At 45.6% G+C, this 16,964-nt stretch overlaps 1 protein-coding gene across 1 annotated transcript in view; it reads left to right on the forward strand.

Annotated features, from left to right (window-relative positions):
• The first annotated feature begins 5,967 nt into the window (after positions 1-5,967).
• Positions 5,968-16,964, forward strand: part of adamts18 (ADAM metallopeptidase with thrombospondin type 1 motif, 18) — a 162,216-nt gene continuing 151,219 nt past the window's right edge. Inside the window, exons 1-3 of the mRNA XM_067997525.1 lie at positions 5,968-6,066; positions 6,272-6,347; positions 7,089-7,399. Coding sequence (XP_067853626.1) covers positions 5,968-6,066; positions 6,272-6,347; positions 7,089-7,399 — 486 coding nt within the window. The remainder of the gene's footprint in view (positions 6,067-6,271; positions 6,348-7,088; positions 7,400-16,964) is intronic.

Raw genomic sequence — 16,964 nt, forward strand, 5'->3', positions numbered from 1 at the left:
TTGGTAGAAGGATTAGAGTGGACATGAGGAAAAATGTTTTCACCCAGAGGGTGGTGGTAGAGGCAGAAACCCTCAACTCATTTAAAAAATACCTGGATGTGCACCTGAAGAGCCATGACCTGCAGGGCCAAGGACCAAATGCGGGAAAGTGGGAATTGGCTGGGTGTCTCGTTTCTCAGCCAACGCGGACACGATGGGCCGAATGGCCTCCTTCTGTGCCGTAAATTTTCTATGACAGCAGAGTTTTGGACGAGCTCAAGTTTATGGAGGGTTGAAGATGGGAGGCCGGCCAGGAGAGCATGCACAAGGGGAGGACTTGTCACCAAATCAAATCAGCACAGTGCTCAGTAACATTATGGATAAGACTTTGTATTTTAAAATGGCCAGTAATGGCTATTGTTGAGTGTATTAAGTTGCAATTCTCCTACAATTATTAACTGCTTGCTGCAGTTTGTAACAGGCCAGTAACATCATATTTTTCATGTCAATGCAAAGCAGTTTTGGTTTCATGTTGATGAAAAATGTATGGTATAACTTGCATCTGAAGTGACGCAAATCAAATTCAGGCAATAATCAGATCAGCTGGAGGAGTCAGTCGCAGACCCCTTCAGCTTTGCACCAGCTGCGGTATAACTGCAGATGGTATGATGCGCAATTTTAAAGTTCTCCAGCTCTCAGTTTTCATTGTTAGCAGGGTGCCTGCCGTCCGTCCACTCAGTCCTTCACTTGAAGTGTTGTCACTGTTGTAATGTAGGGCAACGCGGCAGCCAGTTTACGCACAGCAAGGTCCCACAAACAGCAATGTGATAATGACCAGATTATCTGTTTTAGTGATGTTGGTTGAGGGATAAATATTGGCCAGGACACTGGGGAGAACTCCCCTGCTCTTCTTCGAAATAGTGCCGTGGGCTCTTTTATGTCTACCTGAGAGGGCAGACAGGGCCTCGGTTTAGCGTCTTGTCTACAGGAATGAGCTCCCGGAATGAGCCTGCCACCTGTGAATCCCCAGCCCAAATGGGTCCGCACCTTCAGAAGATGAGAGGAGAAAAATGGAAATGAGGGAATAAAATCTGGGATCATCCAGCTTTTTTATATTCGTTCATGGGATGTGGGCGTCACTGGCAAGGTCAGCATTTATTTCCCATCCCTAATTGCCCTTGAGAAGGTGATGATGAGCCGCCTTCTTGAACCGCTGCAGTCCGTGTGGTGAAGGTTCTCCCACAGTACTGTTAGGTAGGGAGTTCCAGGATTTTGACCCAGTGATGATGAAGGAACGGCGATATATTTCCAAGTCGGGATGGTGTGTGACTTGGAGGGGAACGTGCAGGTGGTGTTGTTCCCGTGTGCCTGCTGCCCTTGTCCTTCTAGGTGGTAGAGGTCGTGGGTTTGGGAGGTGCTGTCGAAGAAGCCTTGGCGAGTTGTTGCAGTGCATCCTGCGGATGGTACACACTGTGCACCGGTGGCGAAGGGTGTGAATGTTTAGGGTGGTGGAAGGGGTGCCAATCAAGCGGGCTGCTTTGTCCTGGATGGTGTTGAGCTTCTTGAGTGTTGTTGGAGCTGCACTCATCCAGGCAAGTGGAGAGTATTCCATCACACCCCTGACTCGTGCCTTGTAGATGGTGGAGAGGCTTTGGGGAGTCAGGAGGTGAGTCACTCGCTGCAGAATACCCAACCTCTGACCTGCTTTTGTAGCCACAGTATTTATATGGCTGGTCCAGTCAAGTTTCTGGTCAATGGTGACCCCCAGGATGTTGATGGTGGGGGATTCGGTGCTGGTAACGCCGTTGAATGTCAAGGGGAGATAGTTAGATTCTCTCTTGTTGGAGATGGTCAATACCTGGAACTTATCTGGCGCGAATGTTACTTGCCACTTATCAGCTCAAACCTGGATGTTGCCCAGGTCTTGCTGCATGCGGGCGCAGCCTGCTTCATTATCTGAGGGGTTGCGAATGGAACTGAACGCTGTGCAATCATCAGCAAACATCCCCATTTCTGACCTTTTGATGGAGGGAAGGTCATTGATGAAGCAGCTGAAGATGGTTGGGCCAAGGATACTGCCCTGAGAAACTCTACAGCAATGTCCTGGGGCTGAGATGATTGGCCTCCAACAACCACTACCATCTTCCTTTGTGCTAGGTATGACTCCAGCCACTGGACAGCTTTCCCCCTGATTCCCATTGACTTCAATTTTACTAGGGCTCTTTGGTGCCACACTCGGTCAAATGCTGCCTTGATGTCAAGGGCAGTTACTCTCACCTCACCTCTGGAATTCAGCTCTTTTGTCCATGTTTGGACCAAGGCTGTAATGAGGTCTGGAGCAGAGTGGTCCTGGCAGAACCCAAACTGAGCATTGGTGAGCAGGTTATTGGTGAGTGCCACTTAATAGCACTGTCGACGACAACTTCCATCACTTTGCTGATAATTGAGAGTAGACTGATGGGGCAGTAATTGGCCGGATTGGATTTGTCCTGCTTTTTGTGAACAGGACATACCTGGGCAATTTTCCATATTGTTGGGTAGATGCCAGTGTTGTAGGATGTTGTCGGGTCCCATAGCCTTTGCTGTATCCAGTGCACTCAGCCGTTTCTTGATATCACGTAGAGTGAATCGAATTGGCTGAAAACTGGCTTCTGTGATGGTGGGGATATCGGGAGGAGGCTGAGATGGATCATCCACTCGGCACTTCTGGCTGAAGATGGTTGCAAGTGCTTCAGCCTTGTCTTTTCCACTCACTTGCTGGACTCTGCCATCATTGAGGATGGGGATGTTTACAGAGCCTCCTCCTCCCATTAGTTGTTTAATTGTCCACCACCATTCACGACAGGATGTGGCAGGACTGCTGAGCTTTGATCTGATCCGTTGGTTGTGGAATCGCTTAGCTCTGTATATAGCATGTTGCTTCCGCTGTTTAGCATGCATGTAGTCCTGTGTTGTAGCTTCACCAGGTTGGCACCTCATTTTTAGGTGCGCCTGGTGCTGCTCTTGGCATACTCTTCTGCACTCCTCATTGAACCAGGGTTGATCCCCTGACTTGTTGGTAATGGTAGAGTGAGGAATATGCTGGGCCATGAGGTTATAGATTGTGCTGGAATACAATTCTGCTGCTGCTGATGGCCCACAGTGCCTCATGGATGCCCAGTTTTGAGCTGCTAGATCTATTCTGAATCTATCCCATTTGGCACAGTGGTAGTGCCACACAACACGTTGGATGGTGTCCTCCGTGCGAAGATGGGACTTCATCTCCATGAGTACTGCGCGGTGGTCACTCCTACCAATACTGTCATGGACAGACGCATCTGCGACAGGTAGATTGGTGAGGACGAGGTCAAGTAGGTTTTTCCCTCGAGTTGGTTTGCTCATCACCTGTCGCAGGCCAAGTCTGGCAGCTATGTCCTTCAGGACTTGGCCAGCTCGGTCAGTAATGGTGCTACACAGCCACTCTTGGTGATGGACATTGAAGTCCCCCACCCAGAGTACATTCTGTGCCCTTGCTACCCTCAGTGCCTCCTCCAAGTGGTGCTCAACATGGAGGAGGACTGATTCATCAGCTGAGGGAGGGCGGTGGGTGGTAATCAGCAGGAGGTTTCCTTGTCCATGTTAGACCTGATGCCACGAGATTTCATGGGGTCCGGCGTCAATGTTTCCAACGAGCCGCACCATAACTGCTCAATTGGCACAACTAGACTTTATATAGAGGCAACAGGACTATTTGGCAGTTCACGCACTTGTGCGCTCAGTATGTGTTGCTGTTCAGTTGGATTTGCTGAATGTACAATCAAATGAGCTGTGGTACAAAGATCATGAGATTTGCCTTTTCTAGTCACAGTTTATAGAAATCTCATTCAAGCGATATCCTGAACCAGGCAGAATGGTTCCTGCCAGGGTAGTTATGTGTTTATCGGGATTCACTGATCATATGGTGATAAGCGAATTCAGCAATTGATACAATCGAGCGAGTTCCACACAATTAATGGGGATGGTGGGTGGGCTGTGAGCAGCACTCATTCATCCCTGGAATGGAAACCCTCTCAGGGGGAGCTCTCTATATAATGTCTGTGTTAAACACTGGCATCACACATGGCCTTTCCTGTTATTTCATAGGTGCGAGCCTTGGCTCAGTGGTATCAATCTTGCCTCTGAGTCGGAAGATTGTGGGTTCAAGTTTCACTACAGAGACTTGAGCATAAAATCTAAACTGACACTACAGTACGGTACAGGGGGAGTGCGGCACTGTCGGAGGTGCCGTCTTTTGGAAGAGATGTTAAACCGAGGCCCCGTCTGCCCTCTCAGGTGGATGTAAAAAGATCCCATGACACTATTTTCAAGAGCAGGAGAATTTTCCCCAGTGTCCTGGACAGCATTTATCCCTCAGCCAATATCATTAAAACAGATTATCTGGTCATTATCACGTTAATGTTTGTGGGACCTTGCTCTGCTCAAATTAGCTGCCGTATTTCCTACATTACAACAGTCAGTACGCTTCAAAAGTACTTAATTGGCTGTAAAGCGTTTTGGGTCGTCCCGAGATGGTGAAAGGCGCTATATAAATGCAGGTCATTTTTATGTCACAATTCCAAGCCCACATGCTGGTCAGAATGTCACGGCCAGCTCCGAGCATGTGTTCCCCTACAACACAGTCACGTTCCAGGACTGCGCATTGTAAAATTAAACACAGCTTAAGAGGCTTTTGAATGGGTGGCATCAATATGCAGAACAGAGCAACAAGGTGTGACTGAAATGGCATGGATAAGTGTACAGAGATAAAAAGATAAAATGCCGGAAATGCACAACAGGTTAGCCGGAATCTCAGGGAAGGTGTACAAATATTACATTTTATAAAGTTTGAGATTATGTTAATGCTTCGACATTATTATATACTAGAGAGTCGTTTGGGGTGAAATTGCTGCTTGGCAGTAGTGTGAAACAGGCGATAGCGAATTGGCAGCCTGTTTAACACGCCGCCCGATTTGACTTGAACGGTAAAGATAACCGGCCTGCCGATTCGTTACCGCCCGTTTTGCACTATTGCCGAAAACCAGTTTCACTCCCATTGTTCTGACCAAACTGAGAGATTATGGTCTTTGGCAATCTGATTTACATTTTTACCAAACTACTGTGAAACCGTTCCCACCTATGGTAGAGGGTCAGTTAGCCAATTGGTCAACTTTTGATTGTCTGGGACTATGTTTATATCATCTGATAAATATATTTCCGCCCCCCCCCCCTCCCAAAATAAACAGAAAGTTGAGCCCTTCTGAACCCCACCCAAGGGGCAATTCTGCAGGTGAACCTGCGCAGTCGGTGGGTCTGGTGGTGCCCTGTTCTCACTCTGTATCCACAGGTGCCCACTTCCCAGCAGGAGTCACTGGATAACGACCAGAGGAAAGAGGTGGGGGTGGGGGTCCCGGTTAATACGTTCTCTCCCAGCCCGGGGGCACTGAGGCCAATTGTATACGGTGCAAAGGGATCATATCCACACACCTTTGGATTGCAAGTAAAGAATATTAGTTAATGCAGTGCCGGGAGCAGGATACAGCTCTGTCTGTCTGTCTGTGTGTGTGTGTAGCAGGGACGAACTTACGCTCATTCAGTGCTGCCCGGTGATTGGTCCCAGAGCTTTGCAAGTGAGCGCGAGCCCAGATTTTCTCCCCATTCATAGAATCGGGCAAAGACAGACAAGAGGTGCATCGTATTCACATCCAGCACTGCACCGGCACAGCCCCCTCCTCTCTCTCTCTCTTTTACTCAGCCTCGCACTACCTGCCCGCAAAACAAACCAATGCAAAAAAGCACCTCCACCGCCAAATCCAAAGGGACACCGTTTAAAGCAAAAACAGCACGACCCAAAATGTTGAACCAACGGAGTCCCAGTTTGCAAAGCTCACTCGTGCATTCGTGTTCCAGGAGGTAACAGGCTGCTGCATTTTTTAAAACAAACATTTTGTTTTGCGTGAAAGAAGTGCTAAAATGGATGGTCTTTTCCTGGCGATATGGAATGTACCTGCACCGTTCAGCAACACGGCAGTACAACTTTTTACAGCGTTCTGGCTTGGGAATGTTATGCAGGCAGGTGCTATGAATTTAATCCTTTTTTTAAAAAAATGAGTTAAATGCAAGCTTTAAACGTGCTATATATATATCTAATATATTTAAAATCTCTTCCAGGAGACACCCTGATTGTAAACAGTGCGATCATGTACAGTAGTGAGATTTATGTGCTAAACTTTAACCTATTTTAATATTTGACTAGCTTTTTTCCTCCATTTCGCAGAGTTTGCACTTCTGTTACGCGACTCCTGAAAGTCAGAGGTCCCCATACCGTCCTGAGAGCACTGGAATAAACGATGGTTTGTAATATATATATATATATATAACTTGCACAATTTAAATGCAGTTATGTTTGTGAATGCTAGTGTGGGAATTGAAGATTGTAATTCATGTATGTAACAGACAGACACATAGACAGAGAGAGAGACACACACAGCCAGAGAGACTCGTTATTACTAGCTTAAGGATACCACACGTCAATCTAAGGCTGGGATTCACTCTTTCAATGCAGCCTCTGGCTGACTGTCGGAGCTGGGAATTTATTGCTATCGAAACTTGAGGGGGGGTGAAACTCTTCTAGTGTCTAGCTGGGATTTAAAAAGACAGGTCGAGTTGGAAATATTTTTAACTTTCAGCAATCCAAGCTACATGGAATAAGCAGGGGTGATCAGGTTGAGGCTGGGGAGGAAGGGGTTACTTTATTTTGTTTTTTTTCTTTACAAAAAAAGCTTTTTAATTCTGTCCAACTTGCAGTTTTAGTGGATCTCGTATGTTGTGTCAACCGGACACTTAAATCAGTGATTTTTTTTCTTAAAGACTGTAATCATCTCGCCACAAAAAAAAAAATTCTACCTAAAAGTAGTAATTTTTTTTTTTGGCAGATTCAGCCTCTTAGAAACACAGCAGCACGTGGCAATCATAATAACACATTAAAAATAACATTTTTTTTAAAAGGGCTTAGAGTCAGTTTGGGCCATTTTGCACAGTTGGGGGAAATTTAAATATATCGACATTCACTGTAAAAGTCTTTCTGATTTCAGATTATATACTGGTGACACCTGTTGAAGTGGATCCCGGTGGAGGTTACATGTCGAACGAGATGCAGAAGAGCAGAGCGGAAAGATCAGCGCCTCTGGATTCCTTGCACTACAAACTTTCCTTTTCTGGGCAAGAATTGCACCTGGACTTAAGGCCGTCGAACCTGCTGGCGAAAGGTTTCACGGTGCACACACTGGGCGTGGAAGGTGTCACCGAGAGACCTGTCTCCGCGTCCCACGTTAACTGCTTCTATCACGGATCTATAAGGAATCACAGTGCCTCCTCGGTCGCAGTGTCCACATGCGAGGGGTTGGTGAGTGCTGGTTTTCCCATCGCTCAGTCAGTACATCCTGCCTCTCTCTAATGGTTTGCAAGTATTAACATGTCTTCTCTGCAATTCCGCTCTATTGTTGCTTTCTTCACCTCTTTTCCCCACTTCAATTAAGCTAAACTGATGTCTCTTCTGTATGGTCGAAAGCTCTAATCTTTTTTTTATTGTTCCCACCCCCACCCCCCCCCAGCCACCCGGCAATAAACCAGCTAGTGACCCATTCTTTCAGCTACACAATGTGAACTGAATTTGAAAAGATTTAAGGATCTCTTTGATCTAATTTTTTTGGGATGATTCGGGCAGGGGTCCAATTATTTAGTTGTCTTCTGACTGTCAATTGCACACGCAGTAGAGAGAGTTTCTTTTAATGGTTTGGTGGGTTTTTTTTCCCCCTCTTAGCATTTGGCTCCAGTCTGCCGTTAGATCACCCCATGCTGCTGTAATCCAAACCAGGACATTTCTCAAAAGTTGGATACATATAATCACACGAACAAGTGCAATAGAACAGGTTACAAGAATTCTTCCAAACACTGAGTCAAATTGACAGGGCGTCAAAACTTTTTTTCTCATTCATTCTCGGGATGTGGGCGTCGCTGGCAAGGCCGGCAATTATTGCCTATCCCCTAGTTAGTTATGACTGGGTGGTTTGCTAGGCCACTTCAGAGGGCAGTTAAGAGTCAACCACTCTGATGTGGGACTGGTGTCACGTATAGGCCAGACCGGGTAGGGACGGCAGGTTTTCTTCCCTGAAGGACGTTAGTGAAACAGTTGGGTTTTTACGACAATCTGACAGCTTCATGGCCACTTTTACTGATATCAGGTTTTTTAAACTAAATTTAAATTCTCAAACTGCCATGGTGGGATTTGACAACTTCAACATACACTATGTAACACTCTTCCAACAATCTGCCACTATTAGGAAAGGGCACTGTAAAAGAAAGAAAGCAAAGATTTTGCATTTATACAGCGACATTCATGCCCTCCGGACATCCCAAACCACTTTATAGCCAATGAAATACTTTTTGAAGTGTAGTCACTGTTGTAATGTAGGAAATGCAGCAGCCAATTAGCGCACAGCAAGATCCCACAAACAGCAATGAGATAATGACCAGATAATCTGTTTTAGTGATGTTGGTTGAGGGGTAAATATTGGCCAGGACACCGGGAGAATTCCCTTGTTCTTCTTTGATATAGTACCATGGGATCTTTTATGTCCAGCTGAGAGGGCAGACGGAGCCTCGGTTTAACGTCTCATCTGAAAGACGGCACCTCCGACAGTGCAGCACTTCCTCAGCATTGCACTGAAGTGTCAGCCTGGATTATGTGCTCAAGTCAAGGGAGTGGGACTTAATAAGAACGTAAGAACATAAGAAATAGGAGCAGGAGTAGGCCAATCGGTCCCTCAAGCCTGCTCCGCTATTCAATAAGATCATGGCTGATCTGATCCTAACCTCAATTTAAATTCATGTCCAATTTCCTGCCCGCTCTCCGTAACCCCTAATTCCCTTCACTTCTAGGAAACTGCCTATTTCTGTTTTAAATTTAAACCCACTTGAACCCACAGCCTTCCGAATCAGAAGCAAGAGTGCCACTGAGCCATGGCTGACACTTTAATATGAAGAAACTTTTAAAATAGCAGCCCACTTGCTTTAATTATTAAAATTACTATTTTGTAAAGAAAGAAAGACTTGTATTTATATAGCGCCTTTCACAACCTCAAGACATCCCAAAGCGCTTTACAGATAATGAAGTACTTTTCAAGTGTAGTCACTGTTGTAATGTAGACTAGGTACAGAGATCACCATCACTACAAGGCCTGCAGCGGATTAAGGAGAAGGCCCACCACCACTTTATCAGGGCAACTTGGGATGGACAATAATTGCAGCCTTGAAGGCATTATGTACCCCCTGAGAACAAATTAAAAGAAAGACATAAAGACTTGGTACCTCAAATAATTGTCATGGAGAAGTACGTCATAACAATATTGATAAAGGTCAGATGTGGGTTACTTTAACCTATGAAATGACACCTAATTAGCTCGTAGATTTATTTTTTTCTTCTTCCTTTTCTATCAATATTCTCCCCTTTTCCCGATCAATTTTCTTTAGGAACAGGAGTAGGCCGTTTAGCCCCTCGAGTTTGTTCCGCTATTCAGTGAGATCATGGCTGATCTGTACCCTAACTCCATATATCTTAGCCTCATATCCCTTATTTGGTTAACAAAAAATCTATCAATCTCAGATTTAAAATTAACGATTGAGCGAGCATCAACTGCTGTTTGCGGAAGAGAGTTCCAAACTTTTTCTGTAGAAGTGTTTCCTAACTTCGCTCCTGAAAGGCTCAAATTTTTAGGCTATGTCCCCTAGTCCTAGACTTCCCAACCAGCAGAAGTAGTTCCTCTCTATCTACCCTATCAATTCTTCTTAATATCTTGAAAACTTCGATCAAATCACCCCTTAATCTTCTAAATTCCAGGGACTACAGCCCTAGTTTGTGTAATCTCTCCTCCTAATTTAACCCTTGGAGTCCAGGTATCATTCTAGTAAATTAATGCTGCACTCCCTCCAAGGCCAATATATCCTTCCTAAGATGCAGTGCCCAGAACTGAACACAGTATTCCAGGTGTGGTCTAATCAGGGCTTTAGAAGATTTTGACTTGTTGCTAGGTGTAGTTCCACACATGCTGGCCTCCCCCTGGTGCTTTGCTCAAGTGGCCATTCTTCGTGTGTGAACCAAGTACCAACCAGGGAAAATCACAGACGAGCCCAATTCTGTTCTTGCTCAATGTCCACACATGTGCAACTTCCAGTAGTGCCCAGGAGGGGTGAGCCTGATTGGTTTAACCCCTCTCTAACCTAGAGGCATTGAATTCTCCTAATTATTCTCATCCTCTTCCTCCCGACCCCACCCCCAGTCGCCTCAGTGTCACCACCCCATGGACGATCTGTGTGATGAAGGTGAATGGGTGAATTACCGCAAGTCCTAGTGCTGCTCAAAACGGCTGCCTTGGAGGTGCAAAAGAGCAGGCCAGGGACAACATGTTCTCCAATTCTGCTGCCCTCATGGGAGCGCGCAACAGCTTGGAGGATGTAAATCTTGTGCTGCTCCACATGAGTTCACCAACATTTTGTGTCACCGTGCGGCCATCTTAAGGATTTTTAAGTAAAGAATGTCTCTGGTGCAGTGTTTCTCCAGCTGAGAGTATAGAAGGATTGGTCCAAAGATTTGTCATAAATTGTAAGCTTCATAATCTTGTAAAGGATTAGTAGAGTTGAGTGAGTCAAAAAGCTTTCAACTACTCAGGATATGAAATGAGAGTTCAGAAAGCTAGATGACATGATTAAGAGTTGAGGAAACTCTGTGACTTAATTTATTTTTTTTGCGAATCTTATGGAGGTGAATGATATTAATGATGGGGAATGGAACAGTTTTCTACTTTGAGTATCTAGTGTTGGCATTGACTGCTCCCAGGCCTCTATTAGCACAGTTAGATCCATCCACACTGCTCACCCTTGGAGGGGCACCCTGTACTGCACCAATATAATTCCCCCACCCCATTTCCCACATTAGCCATCCAGTGGCTTTAGTGAGATCATCAATATTAATTCCAAATTAGGGACAGTTTTTAGGTATTTGCCTTGGCTCAGTGGTAGCACTCTTGCCTCTCTCAGTCCTACTGTCCAGAAGTTCCTCTCTGGGAATGGGAGACTTGGAAAAGATAGGGGACAGTGGGCAGGAGGAAGAGGCAGTTGCAAGGATGGTCTTGATCAGGAAGATAAAGTGGTCCATAACCTCCTCACATTTGGTACATTTCTGCCTCTCTACCTTTTCTTTTACAAAAAAACCTCAAACCCCATCTTTCTGAGCAAGCTTTTGGTCACTCCTCCGAATCCCTCACTTATTGGCTCAGCAACTGCTCTCCTTAGGCCAGTTTGTGAAGTAACTTGAGACGTTTCCTTGTTAAAAGCACCGCGGTTGTCTCCGTGATGAGTAACTACTTTGCACATGGCACATTTACACCACAGCACAGCAGCCGGTGGCAGTGCTGTGCGGAAAATCAGCGGTTGGTCTTCACCAGGAGACAGAGATTCCGACAGAGATGTTTGTTTTGGGGACTCCAGAGACCGCAACATGGGACCAGCACTGTCAATCATACCTCCGGTGGTAGTGGCCAGCACCCTTTTGGCCGAGCTCACCTGTACAATGCCAATGATGAGGTTTTTCCCATCAGTGATCAGGACTTTCCTTAGTCATTGGGGAAGGTCTTGCATCAAGAAAGTAAAGATGTGAATCGTGGGTTTGAAAGAACTGCAGATGTGCAGGTTGCTTGTCTATTGCTACCGGTGCCATGGAATCCATTCCCTGATGTTTTTATATGTTCATTCTGGGGATTTGGGCGTCGCTGGCAAGGCATTTATCACCCATCCCTAGTTGCCTTTGAGAAGGTGGTGGTGAGCCACCTTCTTGAACAGCTGCAGTCCGTGTGGTGAAGGTGCTGTCACAATGCTGTTAGGTCAAGAGTTCCAGTCAATTTGACCCAGTGACGATGAAGGAACGACGATACATGTCCAAATTGGGATGGTGTGTGACTTGACGGGTAACTTGGAGGTGATGGTGTTCCCACGCACTTGCTGCCATTGTCCTTCTAGGGTTTGCGAGATGCTGTTGGAGAAGCCTTGGCGAGTTGCTGCAGTGCATCCTGTAGATAGTACACACTGCAGCCATGGTGCGCTGGTGGTGGAGGGAGTGGATTCGGCAGCCTCTGCTCTTTGAAGTGTTTCTGTAATCTAAATACAGCATTACAGTTGACAATTAATGGAACAAGCTGCCACTTAATGCAACTTAATTCTTGGTTGAAGAAATGAACAGGCAGATTCACGATTCACCAGGAAGTAGAGGGGCAAAGGATTGTCGCTGAAGCAGACGGGAGGTGAGCGACTTTAATTGGATGGATTCTTTCTTGTTCCTATCTCCTTATGCTCTTTGTGTGGAGCTGCTTGCACATTTGGATTGTGGGGTTCTTGCGATCCATGTGGTCAGGGGTGGCGTTTGCCTTGGGTGGGTGGGGGTGGGGTGGGGAGCTGTGCAACGGTTTGGTTTGGGGCCCCTACGTTTTATGTGGTCAATGTATCACTGGATCCTCTTGGGGGCCCTCCCCCTCACCCCCCCCCCCCCCCTCTTCCTTTTTGTGCAGCGGCTCCTTACGTTAGTGCTAAAACCAGTTCCCTTAATCTTGATGCCAGAATCGTAGCCTCATGACAATGTGGGTCCAGGATCCTGCTATCAGGGTAAGGGTGCTGGTTTAATGATGGGTGAGTTGGTGCACAGAGGTCGATTTCCTGCAGGCCCAGCTCGAGAACTGTCGAATGTAGCAGTGCTGTAGTTGTCCGCTTGTAGTGTGGAGGATGTCGTGCAGATGTTATCAATTTTGGAGACAGCCTAGACTGTTCCAGACATCGTGTATCAACTCGGGTGAACCAGTGGGATGATACAGGGCCTTAAATGTTTGACAGTCTTCACAGATGTTTTAGGTACATACAAGAAGCCCATCTGTATAACACTATATCCAATGTATTACTATGTCTCCTACAAAAATACTGCAGACAGTTGAATGAACGGTTCTTACAGTGAGATATGGTTCACTGTTTAACAGAGAAATTGCTGGAAACACACTCTTTATAGCGCATCTATCTCTGCAGCATGTTTTATGCATTTCCCAAAGACATTCTGTGGAAGGGATCCAATACATTTCTCCAGATAGTAAAGGACACTCATCCTTTTTGAGGTATGATTCTGAGAGTTTGAGAATCTCGCCAGGCAAAATATTACAGGTTTTAAGTCAAAACCATTAAGTCAGTTCACCACAGGATTCTAGTTGCAACTACTAACCTAGTCCATGATGGGATAAAAGTCATCATTGTTGACCTGTGTGAGAGGATACGATTCTGTTCATGATCAAGCTTGTGTTTACTGGCTCTGAGATGAGCCTTAGGCCTGTTTACATTCGGGAAGTTAATTCAGATTCTGACTCAATTAACTGTCTTGGGGGAGTGGAGTGGAGCGGAGTGGAGAGGGGGGCGGTGGTGGGGTTGGGGGAGGAAAGGGGAAGGGGAAGCTTTCGTCAAGGTTTTACTGTATAAATTGTTCATTAAACTGGCCGGAGCCATGTTTGTTTGTTCAACCCTTTGTGTTGGCTGTTTGTTTTGCTTGATAAGAGATTTGGAACGGTGATTACCAGTGTTTGAAAGGACCCCTCTTTGCTTACAGCCAGTCCTTTCATGTTCTGTTCCAATTTAGGCATCAATTCAGATTGAAGAATTAAATGAACTGACCCTTGCAAGAAGAGGCGCTGGCATTAGGAACAAGTGAATTGTTGTGCCGTTGAACACCAACATCGACTGGTTTACAGATTTGAATCTTTTTTTCCTTGAATTTGGGTCTTTGAAACAGTCAGTTAGACATTTCGGGTAAATCAGCTTTTAATGCAACATGGGGAAGATGTGGATCTTTGAATACTATTGGGCTGAAATGTTTTTGAAATTGAAGTCCTACTCAGTCCAGTCAGCAGGCAACCAAATTATAATAATGGGAAACTTAGGTGAAGGGCCAAGGGCCATGATACAGGTTATCGACAGGATGAAAGGAATAGGAGAGAAGCCAAGATAATTTAAGTGGTTAAGGATGCATTAGATGAAGATGAAAATTAGCTCCATTGTAGGTACCTTTCAATTGAATAAATCTGTATGATCTTGTACCTCCTTGCACATAGCCTTAACAGAAAGATGTGTTCCATTTTATGTATGTGACACCTTGAATTGGTGAAACAGATGCATCTTTGTAAATCCAAATCCCCTTTAAATGAGAGTTAGCTGACAAAATCCATGCAACTGCTTGGTGAATGTGAGCCTTGGTTGCCTGTGTTTTTACATCAACAAATGTTAATTGTGTTAGTTGAAAAGGCAATGTCATTAGTGGCTTGGGTCCTCTTGATGCATCACTTATGAAGGGAGTTTGGGGTTAAAATTCCAATGTGCTTCTGTTTGACGCACTCCTGGCCTGCGATTTTCCATCCATTAACTTTAAAGGATAGAAAACTGTGGGGAGAGAAAGTGTAATTTTGCGATTTGCAGTGTGCCAAGGCATTTTTACCCCTTCGTTGCTTGTGGTATTGTGTACAGTGTGGTGAGGCATTAAGCCCTAGCCTAACATAATGAAAGACAGTGGCACAAAATTGCATTACATACAGTAAAATTTTCCTCACTGTCTTGAGGAGTTTAGGAACTTAATATCTTGGTTAAAAGAACACCAAGATGCAGGCAAGTTGGAAGTTTTCCTCAGGTACTTGTAGTTTAACACAAATAGACCAACCTACATATTGACGTTGGCCATTTTTATCTCTTCTGAGTGGACCACCATTGCTCGTACAGCACAGAGGAACAACATATATCAGCAAATCTTCCAGGGTAGTCACTCTTCACCCCAGGTACTCAGGATATAGGGGTATGTGGTTCTCACAAGTATTGCCCATTATCTCATTGATCTAGCATTGATATGGTAACCAGGCTATCTGGTTATAGAGAAAACAATACTTCTGAAGCATAGTCATTATTGATTTGTATAGAGTAGCTGCATCATTTGAAGAGTTTGCTGGGTTGTAGCCAGTGGTGAAAGGAGCAGGTTAAGAGTATCATTTTAGTGTGAGTTTGCTTGAGAAATTGGTGGTTCTCTTTCCATCTGAAGCATGCATTTACCTACTTACTTTCTTAGTAGTTGGTCATATTTAGAGAAAAAGAAAGAAAGACTTGCATTTATATCACGCTTTTCATGATGACCCAAAGCACTTTTGAAGTGTAGTCACTGTTGTAATGTAGGAAACGCGACAGCCTATTTGCACACAGCAAGGTCCCACAAACAGCAGTGAGATAATGACCAGATAATCTGTTTTAGCAATGTAAGTTGAGGGATAAATATTGGCCAGGACACCAGGGAGAACGCCCCTGCTCTTCTTCGAAATAGTGTCATGGGATCTTTTATGTCCATCTGAGAGGGCAGATGGGGCCTCAGTTTAACGACGTCTCCTATGAAAGACGGGACCTCCAACAGTGCAGCACTCCCTCAGTACTGCACTGGAGTGTCAGCCTGGATTATGTGCTCAAGTCTCTGGAGTGGGACTTGAACCCACAATCTTCTAGCTCAAAGGTGAGATTACTACCACTGAGCCATGGCTGACAGTCAAGCATTGTATAGTGGTAATTGTAAGAACAAGAGCATACAGGCACAGAGCTTTAACTTTTTCTAATTGCGTACCCCCAGCATGGAGCCTTGCTCACGGAGAGTGGACTCTCCTGACATCATGCCTCCGTGCCCCACGATTTTCCATCCTTTTTGGGCACAAACTCTCGGGCTGCACAATTTCTAATGATGTCCTCCCGACGGGAGAGACTCTGTGCCTAAAGCACGTATTGAATTTCTTTTCCTTCTGAGTTTGAGGGTGCTTTCGTGTTTTGTTTTTCTTTGAGGCTTTTAGGATTTTGAAAGGAAGTGATAGGGTGAATAGAGAGGAACGTTTTCCGCTGGTGGCAGAGTCTAGGACAAGGAGGCATAGCCTTAAAATCAGAGCCAAGCCGTTGAGGAGAGAAGTTAGGAAACGCTTCTTCACGCAAAGGGTGGTAGAAATGTGCAACTCTCCCCCCACAAAAAGCAGCAGATGCTAACTCAATTAATAATTTAAAATCTGCGATCGATAGATTTTTGCTAGCCAAGGGTATTGAGCGATTATGGAATCAAGTCGGGTGGATGGAGTTAGGGTACAGATCAGCCATGATCTCATTGAATGGCGGAACAGGCTCGAGGGGCTGAATGGCCTACTCCTGCTCAAATGTTCTCCAATCTCTCCCCTTTTCTGCTGAGCATCAACATCAAACCCTTCCACGTCGAAATCCACAGACGTGCGAGGGGTTACGTTCAGGAAGACGGAACCCTGGTTAAGTTACTTTTCACCTGTCCTGAATCGCAGTTTCCGAAGCCAACTTTAGCACTTGCACCACTGCCCCGGCTAATTTCAGTTAACTCCGTGCCGACCAGGGATTGAATGCGGGACCATCCTTGTCCGTAGGGCTCAATATCGTACCGGGCAGTGCCTCTCAGCTGAATCATTGGGGGGAAGCCCTTGGATTTTCCTGTCGTTATCTTGCTGAATCAACAGGAAGTCCTTGTGAGCACAAGTGCTGCTAATGGTTTAACCCCTACCCTGCAGAATAAACAAGAACTGCTTAGCACAGTGATGCCAACTAATGCTGTAAACACCTCACCCCTTACCATCCTTACCCCCAAGTTAATGAGGACCAGCCCTGAGCTGTTGGTGTGCCACGTTCTCGTCCGTGACTCAGTGGGTAGGACTCTGAGTCAGAGGGTTGTAGGTTCATAATCCCACTCCAGAGACTTGAGCACAAAATCTAGGCTGATAGTCCAGTGCAGTACTGAGGGAGTGCTGCGTTGTTGGAGGTGCCGTCTTTCGGATGAGACGTAAGACCGAGGCTGTGAAAGG

This window comes from Heptranchias perlo, chromosome 16 (assembly GCF_035084215.1).
Source record: "Heptranchias perlo isolate sHepPer1 chromosome 16, sHepPer1.hap1, whole genome shotgun sequence".
Lineage (NCBI taxonomy): Eukaryota > Metazoa > Chordata > Chondrichthyes > Hexanchiformes > Hexanchidae > Heptranchias > Heptranchias perlo.